General features: G+C 48.7%; 3 protein-coding genes across 3 annotated transcripts; 1 reads left to right on the top strand and 2 right to left on the bottom strand.

Annotated features, from left to right (window-relative positions):
- Window positions 1–9,128: 9,128 nt before the first annotated feature.
- On the top strand, window positions 9,129–10,175 carry EDB91DRAFT_1053768 (ClpP/crotonase-like domain-containing protein; the record flags this gene model as incomplete). Its single annotated transcript, XM_041313775.1, has 6 exons — window positions 9,129–9,315; window positions 9,363–9,493; window positions 9,544–9,690; window positions 9,744–9,858; window positions 9,917–9,979; window positions 10,036–10,175. The coding sequence occupies 6 exons, from the start codon at window positions 9,129–9,131 to the stop codon at window positions 10,173–10,175; spliced, it is 783 nt and encodes a 260-aa protein (XP_041176787.1).
- Window positions 10,176–10,328: 153 nt separating this feature from the next.
- EDB91DRAFT_1237488 (P-loop containing nucleoside triphosphate hydrolase protein) lies at window positions 10,329–15,384 on the bottom strand (the record flags this gene model as incomplete). Its single annotated transcript, XM_041321592.1, has 23 exons — window positions 10,329–10,386; window positions 10,436–10,543; window positions 10,596–10,792; window positions 10,845–10,912; window positions 10,960–11,045; window positions 11,097–11,149; window positions 11,203–11,322; window positions 11,375–11,696; window positions 11,750–11,919; window positions 11,984–12,185; window positions 12,238–12,443; window positions 12,492–12,704; window positions 12,755–12,884; window positions 12,935–13,028; window positions 13,079–13,206; window positions 13,257–13,346; window positions 13,394–13,707; window positions 13,771–13,875; window positions 13,926–14,096; window positions 14,144–14,322; window positions 14,377–14,717; window positions 14,771–14,946; window positions 15,001–15,384. 23 exons carry the CDS (start codon window positions 15,382–15,384, stop codon window positions 10,329–10,331), a joined length of 3,915 nt encoding a protein of 1,304 aa, XP_041176788.1.
- A 152-nt stretch (window positions 15,385–15,536) lies between these two features.
- EDB91DRAFT_1134735 (uncharacterized protein) lies at window positions 15,537–16,441 on the bottom strand. Its single transcript, XM_041318788.1, has 3 exons — window positions 16,180–16,441; window positions 16,097–16,128; window positions 15,537–16,042 (listed from the first exon to the last, which is right to left on the bottom strand). The coding sequence occupies exons 1-3, from the start codon at window positions 16,278–16,280 to the stop codon at window positions 15,927–15,929; spliced, it is 249 nt and encodes an 82-aa protein (XP_041176789.1). The 5' UTR covers window positions 16,281–16,441; the 3' UTR covers window positions 15,537–15,926.

The raw sequence follows: 16,441 nt of genomic DNA on the forward strand, positions 1-16,441 counted from the left end.
CCTGCAGGGGACGTATTTTGGGTCGCGGTATTAACCACCAAGAGCAAAGAAGCAGCAAAAGCTACATGTGATAAATGGGAGGATGGTATATGCTGTGAAGGCGGCGTTATTCACGCTGAAACCTTGGCAGATAACCCCCTAAATTTATTGATTAAGGATGGTGCATCTGCATTTGAGAATCAAGACGTACATTAGTGGGATTCCCAACAAACAAGACCATGCTTGCTGTATTTACTGCTGCAAACTCAGACATCAGCCATGAGAGGTGATTAAGCTCAGCAACTTTGGTATAGTAAATAAGAAACGTGGTTCCAGAGAGAATCACCAGTTCGTTTCTGAGTAGGATTGACACCAAGGTAAGCATAAAGTGAGTTCAGGTGAGCGGCGCACAAAGCGGGAGCTAGTAGAATAAATATATCTCAGGCTCTATGAAAAGACCTCTAGTAAGAGCAGGTAAAGTACCTAGTAGAATAAATATCTAATGGTATGTTAGCTCTTTAGAATAACGCGAAAAATATATGAGACTTACATCTCAGGCTCTATGAAAAGACCTGAGATGTTCTAACGACTCGTTCGGTCCTTTATAGTACGGATAGGATAGATAAGTAAATGATAAGTAAATTGTCCGTTACTTAGAGATAGACATTCCAATATCGACGAGCCTCGGCCGACGTCAACGCATTGCCTCGTCGTACTCACTGGTTGCGCTCGTACTGTTTCACTCTCATCTTCTATGGTCCATCTTCCATTTCCTTCGTCTCGTTGGATTCCAACACTCCCCCTCGAGCGCAAGGCTCTAAGCTCATCCGAGCATGTAGCTTCTGGAGGCAGGGACAGGGTAATGCTTTGGTAAAGGCATCTGCGACATTATCTTCCGTCGGGCAGTACTTGAGTGCGAATGTGCCGTTCTTGACATGCACACAGATGAAGTGGTATCGTAAGTCGATATGCTTGGTACACAAATGAAACTTGTTGTTTGACGCGAGAGCTATTGCAGCTTGGTTATCGCAATATATGGGGGTGGGAAGTTCAACTGGTCTGTAGAGTTCGTCAAGGAGTAACTGTAAGTAGAGCACTTCTCGTGCTACCGTTGTGAGCGCGATATACTCAGCTTCTGCAGTTGACAGCGCTATCAGCGGCTGTTTGCGCGCGCTCCATGCTACGGGTCCTCCGTTTAGCATAACAACATAGCCTGACATCGAGTGTCTGTGTGGCTGGGACGCCCAGTCCACGTCAACGTACGCTTCGATCCCAGCATCTGTGCCTTCTAAGGTGAGTCCAAGATCAGCTGTACCTTTAAGGTACCGAAAGATGTGTTTGTTGGCTTCCCAGTGCACTCGTCTGGGGTTGTGCATGAATTGAGATAATGTAGCTACCAAGAATGCGATATCGGGGCGAGTACTGGTTGCAGCATACATTAGGGACCCTATGGCCCTCTGGTAAGGTACGTCTTGCATGGCTTCGTGTTCGGCGTGTGTCGCGGGCACTGGTCTGCTGACAGGACGGTTCCTACATCCATAGGTGTTTGCGCGGCTTTCGCATTGGTAAGGTAGAACCGTTCAAGAATAGTGTCGATATACGCTCGTTGAGAAAGGGTGATGGTCCGTGCCTTGCAGTCGCACTCGACCTTAAGTCCTAGAAGCCAATTAAGTTCTCCCAGGTCTGATATCTCGAAATGATCGCGGAGTTGGGCTTTGAAGCCCTCGATATGGCTGTGTAAGGCTGGTACTTAGTTCGAAGGGAGAATGACGAAGGAATAGCGTAGGTAGTAGATGTGATGTATAGACAGCATGAAGGGAAGAATACGAATTGTTTTGTGAGTGATGCGAAGGCGTTCGGTCGAGAATGGAGCCGGAATCAGCCAGTGTGATTTGCTATCGATATTGAGTGTACAGGCATAGTATATATATGTTCGAGCGAGTCGTACTAATCCAGAACGAGTGTATGTAGCATGTGGAACAGTGAAAATAGTTCAGTGAGACAAGGGGATGGTGAGGAGCGAGCACAAGGTATGATAACGAGAGAATGTAAAGGGGAAGTAAAGGAATGTATCCGCGTGACTCGGATGCGAAGAGTAACGCTCTTTGCATCAGTGAGTCACGCGGACGGCTCTGACGAATGTTTGAGCGTCTTGTTTTAATAGCATGGTCGGGGCGTAAAGGACATCGAGTCCTTACAGCTGAGATGGTTAGACATGACCACCATGTCATCCACCAATACAGTGACAACCATGTGCTGGGTCGGGGAACGCTTGAAGTACACAGCTTGGTCGACTTGTGAGCGTGTGAATCTTATCTTCGCGAATACCCCAGCTAACTCTTCCGCCCATTCAAATCCGGCTTGCTTCAATCCCGGCAAACTCCGTTTCAACTTCAACACCTTTCTCTCATCTCCGTCCTTCAAATACCCTGGTGGCGCCCACATGAAGATCTCCTCTTTAACGTCCGTGTAGAGGTAAGCACTCTTTATGTCAACTTGGTGGATTTCCCAATCCTGCTGGGTGGCCATTGTAAGGACGGCGTGGATTGTTGACATGTTGGATGTGGGCGCGAAAGTGTCGAAATAATCAACGCCATATTGCTGACGCTGTCCGTTAGCTACCAACCATGCTCGCAGCTTCAACTTCTCACCTCCGGGACCTCTCTTCGTCGCCAGGACGTAATGGCAGGGTATAAGGTTAGCGCGGGGAGGTGCGTCTACTATTTCCCATGTTCCCAGCTTCTCCAACTGACTTATCTCATAGTCTATTGCTTCTTGCCATTCAACCGCATCTGGGCCATTGAGGGCTTGTTGGAGAGTCAGTTCGGGTTCTGCTGCAGCTGCGGTGAATTCGTCCGCTAGGTCTGCTTCTGCAGGGTGGAAGACCAAGGATGCACTCTCCCCCTGGTGCAGGGTGGCATAGTATCCAGGCAGAGGTCGCGATCGGGTCGCTCTGGGGGCTGGCGGCGGTTTGAGTTGTCGTGGCACTTTGGGCGGTGTGGAGGGTGGTTGGGGCACGACGTTCTGGATGTTACTGTCGGTAGGAGCTGCTGGTAGCATTCTGGACTCCCCCTCGTCTGGTACGTCTGCTGCCACAGTCACACTCACTGGGCTGAAACTAATGTTTCTCTCGACCAACACTCGCCTCTTCCCTGGCCAGTATACTCGATAGGCCTTGCTCTCCTCATCCACCCCGACAAACAGTCCTTCCTTGGCCCTAGCATCCAGTTTCCCTCCTGTCGTCACATGAATGAACACAGTGCAGCCGAATTCGTGGGCTTGCGAGAGCGATGGATGTCGTCCATGGACCAAGTCAAAAGGGGTGTGGTCAGGAATAGCACATGAAGGTAAGTGATTCTTTAGCCAAGTGGCGTAGTTAACCACCTCTGTCCAGAGGAAGTTCGGGAGATCACAGGCAAGGAGCATAGCACGCGCTAGCTCTACAAGCGTGCGGTTGAGGTGTTCGGCCACTCCGTTCTGTTGTGGTGAGTCGTGCACCATTAACTGCCGCTGAATCCCCTCTTCCTTCAGGTACTTGTCGAATTCTCGACTCAAGTATTCTCCCCCACGGTCAGACCTGAGGGTCTTGACGCGCGTCCCATCACGTTGTCACAACAACCAGGCTTCATATGCCTTAAACATCTCTAGCGCGTCGCTCTTGTGCGCAAGGAAGCTGACTTTAGTCTGCCGAGTAAAGTCATTGGTAAAGGTCATATAATAAAGGCTACCGCCTAGGCTCTCGGTTCTGGCTGGACCCCATAGGTCCGTGTGGATGACCTCACCATACGTCTTCGCTCGACTTTCAGATTCCTTCGGGAATGGCTTACACGTCGCTTTAGCCTTAGCGCACGTGTCGCAGAACTCCGGCTTGGAGTTTGGGTCTAGGTCGACGCCATCGATCAGGCCCTTTTTTACTGCCTCTAGAACCGCGGTTTGAGAGACATGTCCCAGCATTCGGTGCAGCTCATAGACGGTAAGTTTCGTTCGTGCGATGTTAGCGTGGTGCTGATGCCGTCCAGCGACACTATAGAGACCCGCGATCTGGGGAATGGTGGCGATAACGCTACGCTTGGGGGCGGGTGACAAAATCTTGCACATCTTGTCCTCGAAGTGGACAGCTAAACCTCCCGCAGTGATCCTATTAGTTGAGATGAGGGTGAAGGCCATCTTGGGACTGTACAACGCGTCCTTGAGAGTGACCCTAGTGCGGTCTTTGCCATTTGGTAAGTCCAACACAACGTCTCCCTTGCCTATAGCGCTAATGGTGGATCCATCGGCCGTATGCACGTCCTGTGCCTCTATGGGGACATAGTTGACAAACTTGGACTGATCCGGACAGAAGTGAGATGTGGCGCCTGAATCAATGATGGCACTGTGTCGTTCTATGGGGATGTTCAGTTCCTTGGCTATGCTAGCCAAGTTGGACGTTGCAAACACGAAGTTCTCTGGTGGGGTAGGTTCGGAGGTCGCTGTGTTAGCTCCCTCCTTAGGCAAATGGCTACCTTTCTTCTGGCGTTGCTGATTCGGCCCTTGGCCCTCTTTGCCCCCTCCAGGTCTCCAACAGTCACTTTTATAGTGTCCTTTGCGTTCGCAGTTGAAACACGTTATGTCTGCGCCGGCTTGGTTCGTTCCTGAGGGCTTACGGCCCTTTCCAGGTCCGTTCTTGGCCATCAGTGCCGCGTTTGACCCTTTCTTGGAGGTACGACGGTCCGTGAGGAGATGATGCTCGTATTCCTCGCTGATGACGGTGATAAGTTCATTGGGGGTGAGTGCCTTCTGCGTGATCTTTGCAGTGGCATTAATGGAGGATAGGAGGGGTCTATAGGATTCGGGGAGCGAGCCGAGTAGGATCGCGTGAAAATCGTGATCCTCAATTGCCGAGCCCATGCCTGCCAGGGATTCGCGCAGTCTCAAGAGTTCCAAGAAGTGGGCTTTGACATCGCCATTCTCTTCGCACCTCAAGTCCTGCAGCCTGCAGCGGAGGTCAATCTGGACCAACTTGGTCTTACCCTCATGGATATTGCAGATTTCCTTCCAAATCTTCGAGGCATCTTCGAGCTTCTGAACGTGCAGTAAGAGACGATCTGTGATCGTGCTGAAGATTTGCTGCTTCACAAGTGAGTCCTTCTGCAAATATTCGTCTATTTTCTTCTCTATCTCCTCGATCTCCGCTGGCATAGGCGTCGAGCCATCTGGCTTCTTGACGGTGCTCGTCATCGGGTCGATACTATATCGTACTGGTCTCGTGGCATGGCCGTCTGCATGTCGCATCATACCTCTAGCACTGATCGCGGTCAACATCCATTCCTTGTAGGTAATCCAATTGCTGCCATCTTCAGCTAGCTTGGGGATGTTGAATAGCACGGAAGTGGTGCTGGGGAGCGAAGATTCCATGGCCGTGTCAGGGCTCATAACCTAAAGTGAGTTCAGGCGAGCGGCGCACGAAGCGGGAGCTAGTAGAATAAATATATCTCAGGCTCTATGAAAAGACCTCTAGTAAGAGCAGGTAAAGTACCTAGTAGAATAAATATCTAATGGTATGTTAGCTCTTTAGAATAACGTGAAAAATATATGAGACTTACATCTCAGGCTCTATGAAAAGACCTGAGATGTTCTAACGACTCGTTCGGTCCTTTATAGTACGGATAGGATAGATAAGTAAATGATAAGTAAATTGTCTGTTACTTAGAGATAGACATTCCAATATCGACGAGCCTCGGCCGACATCAATGCATTGCCTCGTCGTACTCACTGGTTGCGCTCGTACTGTTTCACTCTCATCTTCTATGGTCCATCTTCCGTTTCCTTCATCTCGTCGGATTCCAACAAAGCATGATGTAGAAATAGGAGTAGAGTTTCCAGCTGTTCGAGCCACCCTTATTGCTGACCCAGAACGCTGCTGACTGAAGGATACCAGTGATGTCAAAGGTAATAATCATGTAGGAAAAGGAGAAAGAGGAGATGACAATACTGTGTGTAGCAAGCTGAACATGTAATTTTTATGATCTAATATAGGGAACTGAGAGACGAGTAGGCATATGTTATATTGTCAAAATGTCTTAAAGTGAGCACCATGAACAGCTCTGTGACGATCTTGGATAAGTTTCCACCTTGCCAATCGATCATCCAGTCAAGAATACTTGGTTGAGTATCAACCGACAGCTGTTCATGCCACCTCAAATCTGCTGGCGCTATGGAGAATGTGACACAGCACACGTCACTAGAGTGCTTGAATATGGCAATGGTTTGTCAATCTGAGCAACGCCAAAGATGGACATGGTTGTTAAATGATGCAGAAGCGACAAGTGCGCTAGCAGGATGAATTGCAATGACATACACAAGGCGAGTATGTCCTTTCTATAGATCAATGGGTTCGAACCGGTCCGAACGGGTTCGCAACTGTCAAGCATCAGCCGAACCCCGAACCTCTGGAGAGGTTCAGTTCTGAGTCTTGACCAAATCTGGAACCAGACCGTGAGTCCGGTTCGGAAAGGTTCAGGTTCGAACCGGGGTTCGCAACCAGACTGCGGCAGCACTACTTTCAACGTTCAATCAAGACAAAAGTTACTCATACATCATGTTTCTTAGTCAATATCATATTGAATAATTCTTCTATCCAAGGGCTTCTGTTTCCCAAGCAGCAGTCGGGACTCCTGGCAGGAGTGACCATATTGACCAAATCAGCAATGAACTATGAATTATGCCATCAGCCTCAATGCGAAACCAGAAACACGACTCACTGTGCCGATGTGCCACTGAGGCTGCCAGTCCACAGACTAACTAATCATTACAGAACACAGCAAGAACCTATTGAAATTACATGGGGTGAGTAATGAATCCAGGATGCAAAACAAGCTACTACTCACACCCGTGACTATTAAACTACAATGCTTACTGCAGCACTCGTCGTCTTCGAGGCAAATTGAGCCTGTAGGCTTGCACTGCTTTTCCTCGTCGGCACTGACAGACATAGATGCTGTCAAAGCAGCAATGACAACGAGGAAGGAGAAACGCATTATTTGTGAGGCTATATGAGAGAATCTTTCTGAGGTGGGGAGGGACGTTGAAGACGACCTGTTTTTATATCTAGTGATGTGCATGGCCCGGCTTGGAATTCTGGAAAGCCAAAGCCGGCGACCTGAGCTGCGGCTCTGTATGGTTTGCAGAGGCGGCGAAACCGTTCCGAACCCTGAACCGATTATCATCACCATGATCAGTATTTCATTGCCAGTGAAAGCAAGAGTGAGATACCAGCGAGTCTGAGCAACGAGCCTTGTAAACGTCGCTGGCACAATTCCCCTTCAATCTTCGAACCACCTCGCCCACCGCCCATCAGATGGGTCTGTATTCAGCGTACTGGAGCTTGGGCGGGTTACTGGCCCTAGGTTGGTTCTGATTTTGTTGTATTGCATGGGGGCTGACAATGGGCTTCTACTGATATTTTTCTCCTTTGCCAGCTCACCCAAACCGTGCCGACCTCCCCATCCTGCCAAGTGGTCCGAGGAAGGCACGCACTATACGAATGCACTGATTGGGGTGCTAAGTGAAATGAACAAGAAAGTACCTTTGGTGCCAGGATCTCGGGAGCTTCCTTTGGCAAGACGTCCTTGGGTACTTCCCACTCTGAGATCATCTTATCATCGCCTCCGCTGAGGATGTGCTTTCCGTCCATGGAGACAGTGACGCAAAAAAGTGGGGCTGAATGCTGGAAGATAGCGATGGTTCGTCGATCGCAGTACCCGGGCCGGAACACTGGATTTATATGCTCATGTACACCGTTGGCGCGAGTTTACGCTGAGGTCAACCTCACAAACCTATATGCGTCAAGCACTCTGGCTCATGTCACGCCCTTCTGTCCATCCAGCCCATATGCTAGAAAAGCTTCATCCTCAACTCGTACGCAGCCAATTGAATGCAGACCCGGACTGGTAGAGACTATTACTTTTTCCTGATTCAGCATCTCCCATCTGTGATCTTATCCTTTGGGAATAAGGTGGGCTTGGCTATCGCCCTCCATGTTTTCATCACGTCTTGTTAACCTGTGAATACGCTATGATATGCATGAAGATAACAGAACTACGAGCACTACTGCAAAAGTTTTGTCACAACTCCTCGGTGCGCTAGTCAATCTGCAGACCCTCGCACTTGAGCTAAATATGGATCCGCTTTCTACAGACAGAATGTCTCCCTTTCAGTTGCCCCGCTTGCACTATCTGGCTATCAAATCGCAAATGACGGAACACTGGACTGCGGATTTTTTTCCGCAAGGTCCATATGCTTCATCTCCGAATATTGACCTTGGATGGAGTTGACTATGAACACCAGTTGACCGAGGTTGATTTCGAAGGCATCCTTCAAGGCTTGGCCAAGCTCACCCATTCTGTTCTCACGAAATATCCTCCTTTCTAGAGCTAGATGAATTCCATCTCGTTGATTTCGCACCTTGTGCAGATGGGCTCTTCCATCGCTTGTACAAACAGATGGCCAGTGTCAAGGTATTGACCCTGGGACCAAAAGGGTTGGATCAGAATCTTGCATTCGCAATGGCACTGCTCCCCACGCCCCACGGACTGGCGGAATTGCCTCTCCCTGGACTTCGGACCCTGTTCATTTTCGATGTTCCAAAAGACATCGTGCGGCGCATCGTACTAAAACGACTGTCGCTCGCTGGTCCATTGGAGGAGCTTTACTATCAAGAGGACTATGACGAGGATGATTATCTAGAGGGGCTATCTAGAGGAGGATGCGAGCGTCCCAAATAATTAGCAGCATCAAGTCAGGAATTACCACCATATCGCTGGTCGAAAGGTTGTCCGTTATTGCGATATAGTTGGCAGGCGGTGGTCATATTTAGCCTAGTACTTTATTCTCTGATCATGTGCGTATACACCAGCTTCCACTTCACTACTCAAACGTTCATATGTAAATTTAATGCAATTACACTGCAGAAATGTTGCATGAGCCTGATCTGTTACTAGTTTGCGATTGCGCAACAAACCAGATACTATAGCTGTGCATGAATGATACTTAAAATAAATCAACTCGAGCAGAACACATGACTTTCGTGTCTATAATAACTTTTCGCTTCAACTCCAAGAAGCTTGAAGTTTGTAAGTAGGACTTGGATGATCACAAAACTTACCAACGGTATGTCAGAATCGACGATAATCGTCGAACGCTCCGAAAGGGTAGGGATTATCAAGCTCAACCGACCTAGAGCGTATAATGCACTGTCCAGGACATTGATCAACGAGTTGTTGGATGCTTTGAGGTCATTCGAGAGCGACCCCAGGATAGGCGCCATTATCCTGACAGGCAATGAGAAAGGATTTTGTGGTCAGTTCTGAAAGCTCTCTATACAGATCCATTCTGATCTCAGGCAGCTGGTGCGGATATCAAGGAACAAAGTGAACTATCCTTCGTCAATGCATACAACCAAGACTATCTGAAGAATCTTAACGATGGATTCTTCGCCGTCCATAAGCCAATCATCGGAGTCATCAATGGCATTGCGGTGAGTCACCGATCACTCGAGGTTTATCTCGACTGACACAAACCCCCCAGCTGGGAGGTGGCTGTGAGTTAGCGATGATGTGTGACATTTTATACGCAGCAGAGATTGCGACGTTCGGGCAGCCAGAAATCACACTTGGAACCATCCCAGGGGCTGGAGGGACGCAACGCTTAATCAGGGCTATTGGAAAGTCAAAAGTAGTCGCCGCAAGATAAGGAGCCTACATCATTACTAATGGTTACTTGCTTAGGCGATGCACATGATATTGACGGGGGAGACGATTAGCGCAAAAGAAGCCGAAGCTGCGGGGCTTGTGGCCAAGGTCCTTCCCACAGAGCAGGTCTTTAATGCAGCTTTGGAGACAGGTACACAAAGTGCTTAGTTTCCTGGAGCGTGACTGACTTGGTTTCAACATTCGTTTAGCGGGCAAAATAGCGAGCTTTTCAGCACCCATAGTGGCAATAGCAAAGGAAGCGGTCAACGAAGGTGAATACACCACCTTTCATAGCTTACCATGCAGTATTGAACATCAACATCGACAGCCGAAGAACTGGGGCTGAAGAACGGGTTACATTTCGAAAGCAGACTTTACCACACGACTTTCGGGCTGGAGGATCATGCAGAAGGTTTCCAAGCATTCCTCGCCAGACCCAAGCGCGTAGCCCAGTGGACACACAAGTGACGCTCACCCGACGTGAGTTTTGTATGAGATGTATAAGCACCTTATCGTCGAGAATCAGATTGTACAATAGCTTGAATGATGGTATTATACAGTGCGGTGATGTAGCGAGTACTCAACGTAGATCATTTGAGCCAGGGTGTTGGATCGACAAGTTTATCTGAACCTTTGACGTTCAATTACAGACTTTTGTCTCGAGTCTCGCGAAACACGCCTGTGGCATGTGAGTAAACAAAGTAAAAACCGCAAGAACGCAACCTTACCAATAATACTCCATCACCTCGGCTTGACCGAGCTTGCGAAGGAAATTCTCGTCATGTGTGATGATGATCAACTGAAAGTTAGAATGATTCTTCCTCTCGTGGATGATGCTTCACAAAAGCTTAGCACTTCTTTGTGAAAGGGCCGTCGATGATTACTTACTCGACAAGACTCTCAGCGAGTGCATCGATGTTTTCCACATCAAGAGCGTTTGTTGGCTCATCCAGCGCAAGAATGCCACAGTTTTGGCCGAAAGAGTCAGAGAGGGCGAGACGGATAATAATCGAGGCTAGCATCTTCTGACCTGCGGAGCATCGTCCACGCATGTCCATCTCGACTTGATCTTTTGTCATAACAACCTGTTGAAAGCATGTCAGGAACATAGCATGTACCGCGGCAGTCAGCACCCACTCGGTAATTATAGGATCGTTTTGATGCGCCGCCCTCAACGTCAGAGCGGATCTTGATACCATCGATATCTAACAGCGATTGGCATTGGGCCATGACGATATCTAAGGGTACACACCAGTCCCTTGATACGTTTTATTCCAGAGATGACGCATGGTATCGTTCACTTCCTCCATCTTCAGACCGTGGTACTTCATAATGGCACTGGGAGAGACATGAAATGTAGGATTATAGGACCAGGGGTATGCAGCTTACTTGTCTAGGGCCTTGGCATATTTCTCCAGGTCATTGTTTGCCATGTCGGACATCTAAGCAGGTGTCAAATTTCTCGTTTTGCAAGTTGGAACCAGACCCAACTCACCTTGACCTTGACCAATTGCTCGGTATACCGTTTATTGATGTCTTTGAAGTCACGTAGATCCCTCTCTGTCATCTTGAGTTGTTCTTGGTGGGAACTGATTTCGCCTCCTATATGGGCATACTGCAGAACATGAGATGCTGGAACGAAATTGCGAAAGGTAACGAGCTCTTACCCTGCTCTGCATTTCCGTTTCCTTCTGTTTCTCAACCTGGTAACGGTCCTCAAAGTTCCGCTTCGCCTTTGCAGCCCCATCCATATCACAGGAGTCAATCTCGGCTTGCGTAGCTGCTATATCGCGAGCAAGCCTTCTGATACGGATATTCTCGCGCAGATTCACGACCAAACTGCCGCTCTCGCTGATCTCCCGGTCAATCTTAGCTACGACATCCCGGACGTTCTCAATATTAGTGACAAGATCCTTGATGCCCTGCTCGAATTGCTCTATCTTGTCGGCGCACTCAACAAGGAGACGGGCCCGCTTGTCACGAATATATCTGGCAGATGTCAATGGAAGATCTTACGTTGCAACACTTGAGCAATCACATACCGTTCTACGATTTTATTGAGGTTGTCAAGTTTGTCGACGTTCATGTTGAGTTCTTGTACGGAACGTTGAGCTTCGCGTATCTTTGCATCAAGGTTGACCATAGCCTGCTGATGCTCGTGTTCAAGCGTATCGATGGGAGCTTGCGCCTCCGAAATCTTTGTGTCCAGTTCCTGTATTCATGAAGGCACAAGCAATGTTCAGCCTCTAATATCGTCTAGACGCTCAAGAACAAACCTTCAATTTCGAGTGCAAGGCTGCGATCTCGTTGGTCATTGTGACGATACGTTCCTCCATGATATCCTTGTCACGGATTTGATTAGAAAGCGTATTTTCTTTCTTTTCCATCGCATGGTGGTCACTCTCATTCGTCCGCAGCAATTGATTCTGGCGGTCACGCTCTGTCATGAGCGCTTGCCTTTCTCTCTCATTTGAACGTCTGTGAACGGTTAGCTGGAGGAGTGTTCGCCAGGATAGGGGTTGGACAGTACATCTCGTTAGAAAGGACATCAAGTTCGCTCTGCACATCATCACCAGTCTTGGCAATACCGGTAGCAGCAAGCTCCGCTTCCAAGTTTCTGATCTCAGCCTTGAGCCGCTCCGTCTCGCTCTGGTTACGTGACACGGTGGAGGCGGACTGCTTCAAGGAAGCAACTTCTTTCATGTCCTTCTTAAGATCTGTTAGCCTTTCAACAGCCTGTGTATAAGTGTAAGTAAGTTCCAAGAAGTTACAAGAGTATCTTGCCTGCTCTGCCTTCTCGCTATTGGACGGAAGATCTGCATCCAAAGCCTTGATTTGCTTCTCTAGTGTTGGAAGCTCGACAGTCCTGATGCGCTCCTTGGTTGCAAACACGGGCATAAGACCGTGGAGCTTCTTCAATTCACTTTCCCACTCGTCAATGACAGCTTTCTGAGCCTCAATAGCCTCGGGAGAATTTTTCTCGATTTGCTCCTTGAGCTGTATGCACAATAGTTAAAGTGGTTAAGAACTCTTGTGAAAGCACATACATATTTCTCGAAAACGAGCATATCCTTGGCATCTAGGCCGCGGTTGCAGGCAGTGCAGACTTTTTTCGCCTGTCCTGCTTTCAGAATTTGCTCATAGACTTGACCCATGCCCGCTTTGCTGCTGCTCTCGCTGTGATAGACATCAGCAACCATCTAGAAAGAATGCATCAGAACGCATACTTCTTGTGGTAGCTGAGCTCCCTCTGCGCGGACGGGAGGGCGACCTCGAAAGGAATCCCTCCTTCAATATCGTCCTTGAGCTTCTTCTCCAATTCTACAACCTGGTTAGTGCGAGACGTCCATTCACTATACGCGAGTGCTTACTTTTCATTTCGTCACGCTTGCTCTTCATCTCGGATTTTGCGTGCGATAAGGTTGTCTCTGCTTGCTGGAGTTCTTTATTCGCGGCGGCAGCCTCGGCCTCTGCGCCAGCGAGCTCCTCCTCTTTCTCTCTACAACAATTTATCGTTAATCAGGTTTTGATCATCGAATGCGAAGCTACCTCGAGAGACGGTCAATATCACGCTCCATTGTTTCTGCTCTTGCATCTTTGCCTATTAACTTCCGAAATTTGACGTTGCACAACTCAAGGCTATGAAAAATCGTCAGGAGGCAAAAGACGTTCAACGAGGAACTCACATGTTCTTGGTATCTGATGTCTTACTCCGCATCTCTGCCCGCTTGAGGTCCAAGCGAGCCCTTGACTCCGCCTGCAAGCTCAGGCTGCGAAGTTCCAGGTTCAGGGCGTCGCGTTGGTCTTCCATACTCCGTGCCTTTGCGGCCTTCGCACTCAGGCGCTCATCGAAGTTCCCAGATTGGATATCCGCCTTGATCTTCTCAACACGCGATTTCTTCTCCTCGATATCACCAGCAAGAGTGCGGAGCTCAGATGCGAGACCCTGCATGGTCTCAACTGATGATTCAGCTTTGGTAACAGCGGCTTGGCGCTCTTTCTGTGATGAGGAAGAGTGTGAATGCATGTGCGAAAATCACATAGGCATAGGACGTCAACATACGATTTGTTCGCGTGCATTTCCTCGCTGCATCCGAAGACTTTCTAGCTCGGTGTGCAGCAGCCGTAACTTGCGGCTGTGTTCGTCATTCTTGTTGTTCCTTCCAGTCTGTGGTTGTTAGTGGTGTGAAGGTCGTCAAGCTCGCTAGGCTAGCGCACCTGCAGCTTCTCATATTCAGACCTTTGTCGACGTTGGAGATCCCCGAGTCGGGAGACAAACTCAATCACTTTCTCGCGTTCGAGAGGACAGTGGTTGTAGCCCTTGATATTGTTCTTGTCACTGATGTCACGGATGAGTTCCTCGCGTTCGGAAATGCGACGGTCATGCGCCTAAGGACCGTGTTACAAACCAATGCACAAACAAGTCAAATGGGTACCTTGGCCTCTGCAGCAAGTTCGCCGTGTTCGTTAATCAGCTCCACGTGCGATCTTCGCGTGTTTGCAAGTTCATCTTCAAGATCTTGTCGTTCCACCTCGCGTCTGTTGCGAGCTATTTTTTCCCTCTCAATGTTCTGGTCAAAGTTGCGTAAGCGCTCCTGAAGCTCCTCATCAGTGCCTATGTGCACTCAGTTTCAGCGACCCGTGTGCAACCCAGGACCTGAAAAGTTACCTCCAACTTCCTGCACGCTCTCCTTCGCATCCGAAAGCTCTTGTCGATAATGTTCCTTCTTTTGTTGCAGATTCTCCACCTTGACGTATAACTCGCGGAACTTGGTGGCGGACTCGTAGAAGCGTGCATTGTTCTTGACAAGTTCCTCGTACTGTTTCTTGGTCTCTTCGTACTGCAATTGCTTCCCGGTAACGGTCGCGTTCAGTTCGCTAATACGGCCACGGAGCTTGTCGGCATGCGCTTTCTCTTTCGCAAGAGATTCCAAACGTTCTTTGTCCGCTTTAAGGTCGGCAACGCGATCTTTACGCAGCGACTTGATAGAGTCAAGTGCCTTGGTATAACTGGTTCATATCTTAGCCGGAATGACATTCCATTCAACAACAGAAAAGCTCACCGCGTGGCCTCGAAGATATCGTCAAATTTCTTCTTAAGTGCAGAAGGCTCGGCAAGGGGCCAATACGAATCCTCCTGATGACAGAAAATTACATTCTCCAGAACAGACTTTGATACCCCAAGGAGATGGGGTATTTCTGTGTCTATCTCAGCGCACTTCGTGGAAATAGCTCCCCTCTGGTGCAAGTAAGGATGTCAGACAAGTCCAAGATGCAAGTACTTCTGACCCACCTTGCCACCCTTTTCGATATTGCTATCCGCAAGCGCAAGAATGTTCTCGAGGGTCTTCATAGTCAAGCCAGTCTTCTTGACTGTGACTGAGAGGTTCCTAACGACAAGCATCCGTGTCCCATTTGCAGCATGAAAACGTAACTTGACTTGAGCTTTGACTTCCTTCTCATTCGCCATCTTCGGGTCGTGGACGAACGCGCCACCTCGAGTGTTGGGAGGCTGGTCGCCCGTCGTCGCGTATTTCAGACACTCAATGACAGTTGTTTTTCCACTTCCATTGTGTCCGACTATGACGGTGACTGGGGAGAAAAATTCAATGACAGATATTTGCTTGTCGTCGAAGGAACGAATGCCCCGGATTGCAAGCTTATTGAGACTTGCCATTAGCCACGAGGAGTTCGGTGAGGCTTCTGCTTCGAGTAGAAATTTGCGCTTGAAGGAGTTCAAAAAAAGAGCCACTGGTCGGAGATGGAGCTCGGTGGTCAAGGAATGGTTTTCTGCTGTTCTGCTGTCGCAGCCTCAGGGGATTAATCTGAGTCTTGAGAAAAGCGCGTGTCACCGTCACGACCGCGAGTTGTCACATTCATTGTAGCACGTGACAGAATCGCGTCACACAGTGGCGCTCTACACTAGTGCTCACTTGAAGAGATCTTTACTAGTGATATGTACATGGCAGTTGTACATACGGTTACACTCATAGTACTCTTCCAAACGTTAGCCGAATGACATTGCCTTCACTAGTGGATATATTCTACAGGGTCTGGGAATCTTTAATGAATGATACTCTGGGGAGTAAACTTGCAAGCTGTATGCATCCCGGAAAGAAAACGGAACATCCTGGTAAAGGATTTCAACAGATCTCGCAGGTATATCATCATTTACATATACGCACTGATAAGCACCGACAGCACACGCAATTGGAAGGATTACTTCCTCTTCGCCATTTGCATGGTTAGGTTGTCAATGTACATCTGCAGCGTCGAATTCCCAGCCGAGAGTTTATCGACGTCCGCCTGGACGCCGTGCACTCGTGCAACAAGTGCTGGAGATCCGATGAATTGGCAACTGCGTAAACTGATATTGAAGAAGCAAGAACCTTGCAAATCACCCTGTGCAGCTGTAATCTCTCTGTATGGGTGATCAGCAGGTTGTAGCCGGAACAATTAGAAGGAAACTGACTTAAGAACTTGCTCCTTCCGTATAGCGTCCTTGACTATGTCGCCAGGTTGCTGCTTGGGCTCGCCCCAGGCAATGGCCGATTCAAAATCATTGAACGACATGGCGTGCCTTCACCAATCCTCTCAGCCAAATCCTAGCCTCCCTACGTAGGTAAGCTGAGTCAAGCACTTGGAAGAAGAAGGTTGGAGTAAGGAAGACATGTCGTGGAAATGATCCGATCGGATAGCTGCCTAATCGAGAAACAATAGCCCCTACTGACATG

The sequence above is a fragment of the Suillus paluster genome (assembly GCF_016628075.1).
Source record: "Suillus paluster strain FC165 chromosome Unknown EDB91scaffold_28, whole genome shotgun sequence".
Classification (NCBI taxonomy): Eukaryota; Fungi; Basidiomycota; class Agaricomycetes; order Boletales; family Suillaceae; genus Suillus; species Suillus paluster.

What these genes read in the sequence shown, in the direction of transcription:
- EDB91DRAFT_1134735 (XM_041318788.1), bottom strand. Translation starts at nt 16,280, where the DNA reads ATGTCGTTCAATGATTTTGAATCGGCCATTGCCTGGGGCGAGCCCAAG. An exon ending in CGGAAGGAGCAAGTTCTTAA is followed by an intron (nt 16,129 to 16,179) that starts GTCAGTTTCCTT and finishes TCACCCATACAG; the next exon opens with AGAGATTACAGCTGCACAGG. An exon ending in TGCACAGGGTGATTTGCAAG is followed by an intron (nt 16,043 to 16,096) that starts GTTCTTGCTTCT and finishes TCGGATCTCCAG; the next exon opens with CACTTGTTGCACGAGTGCAC.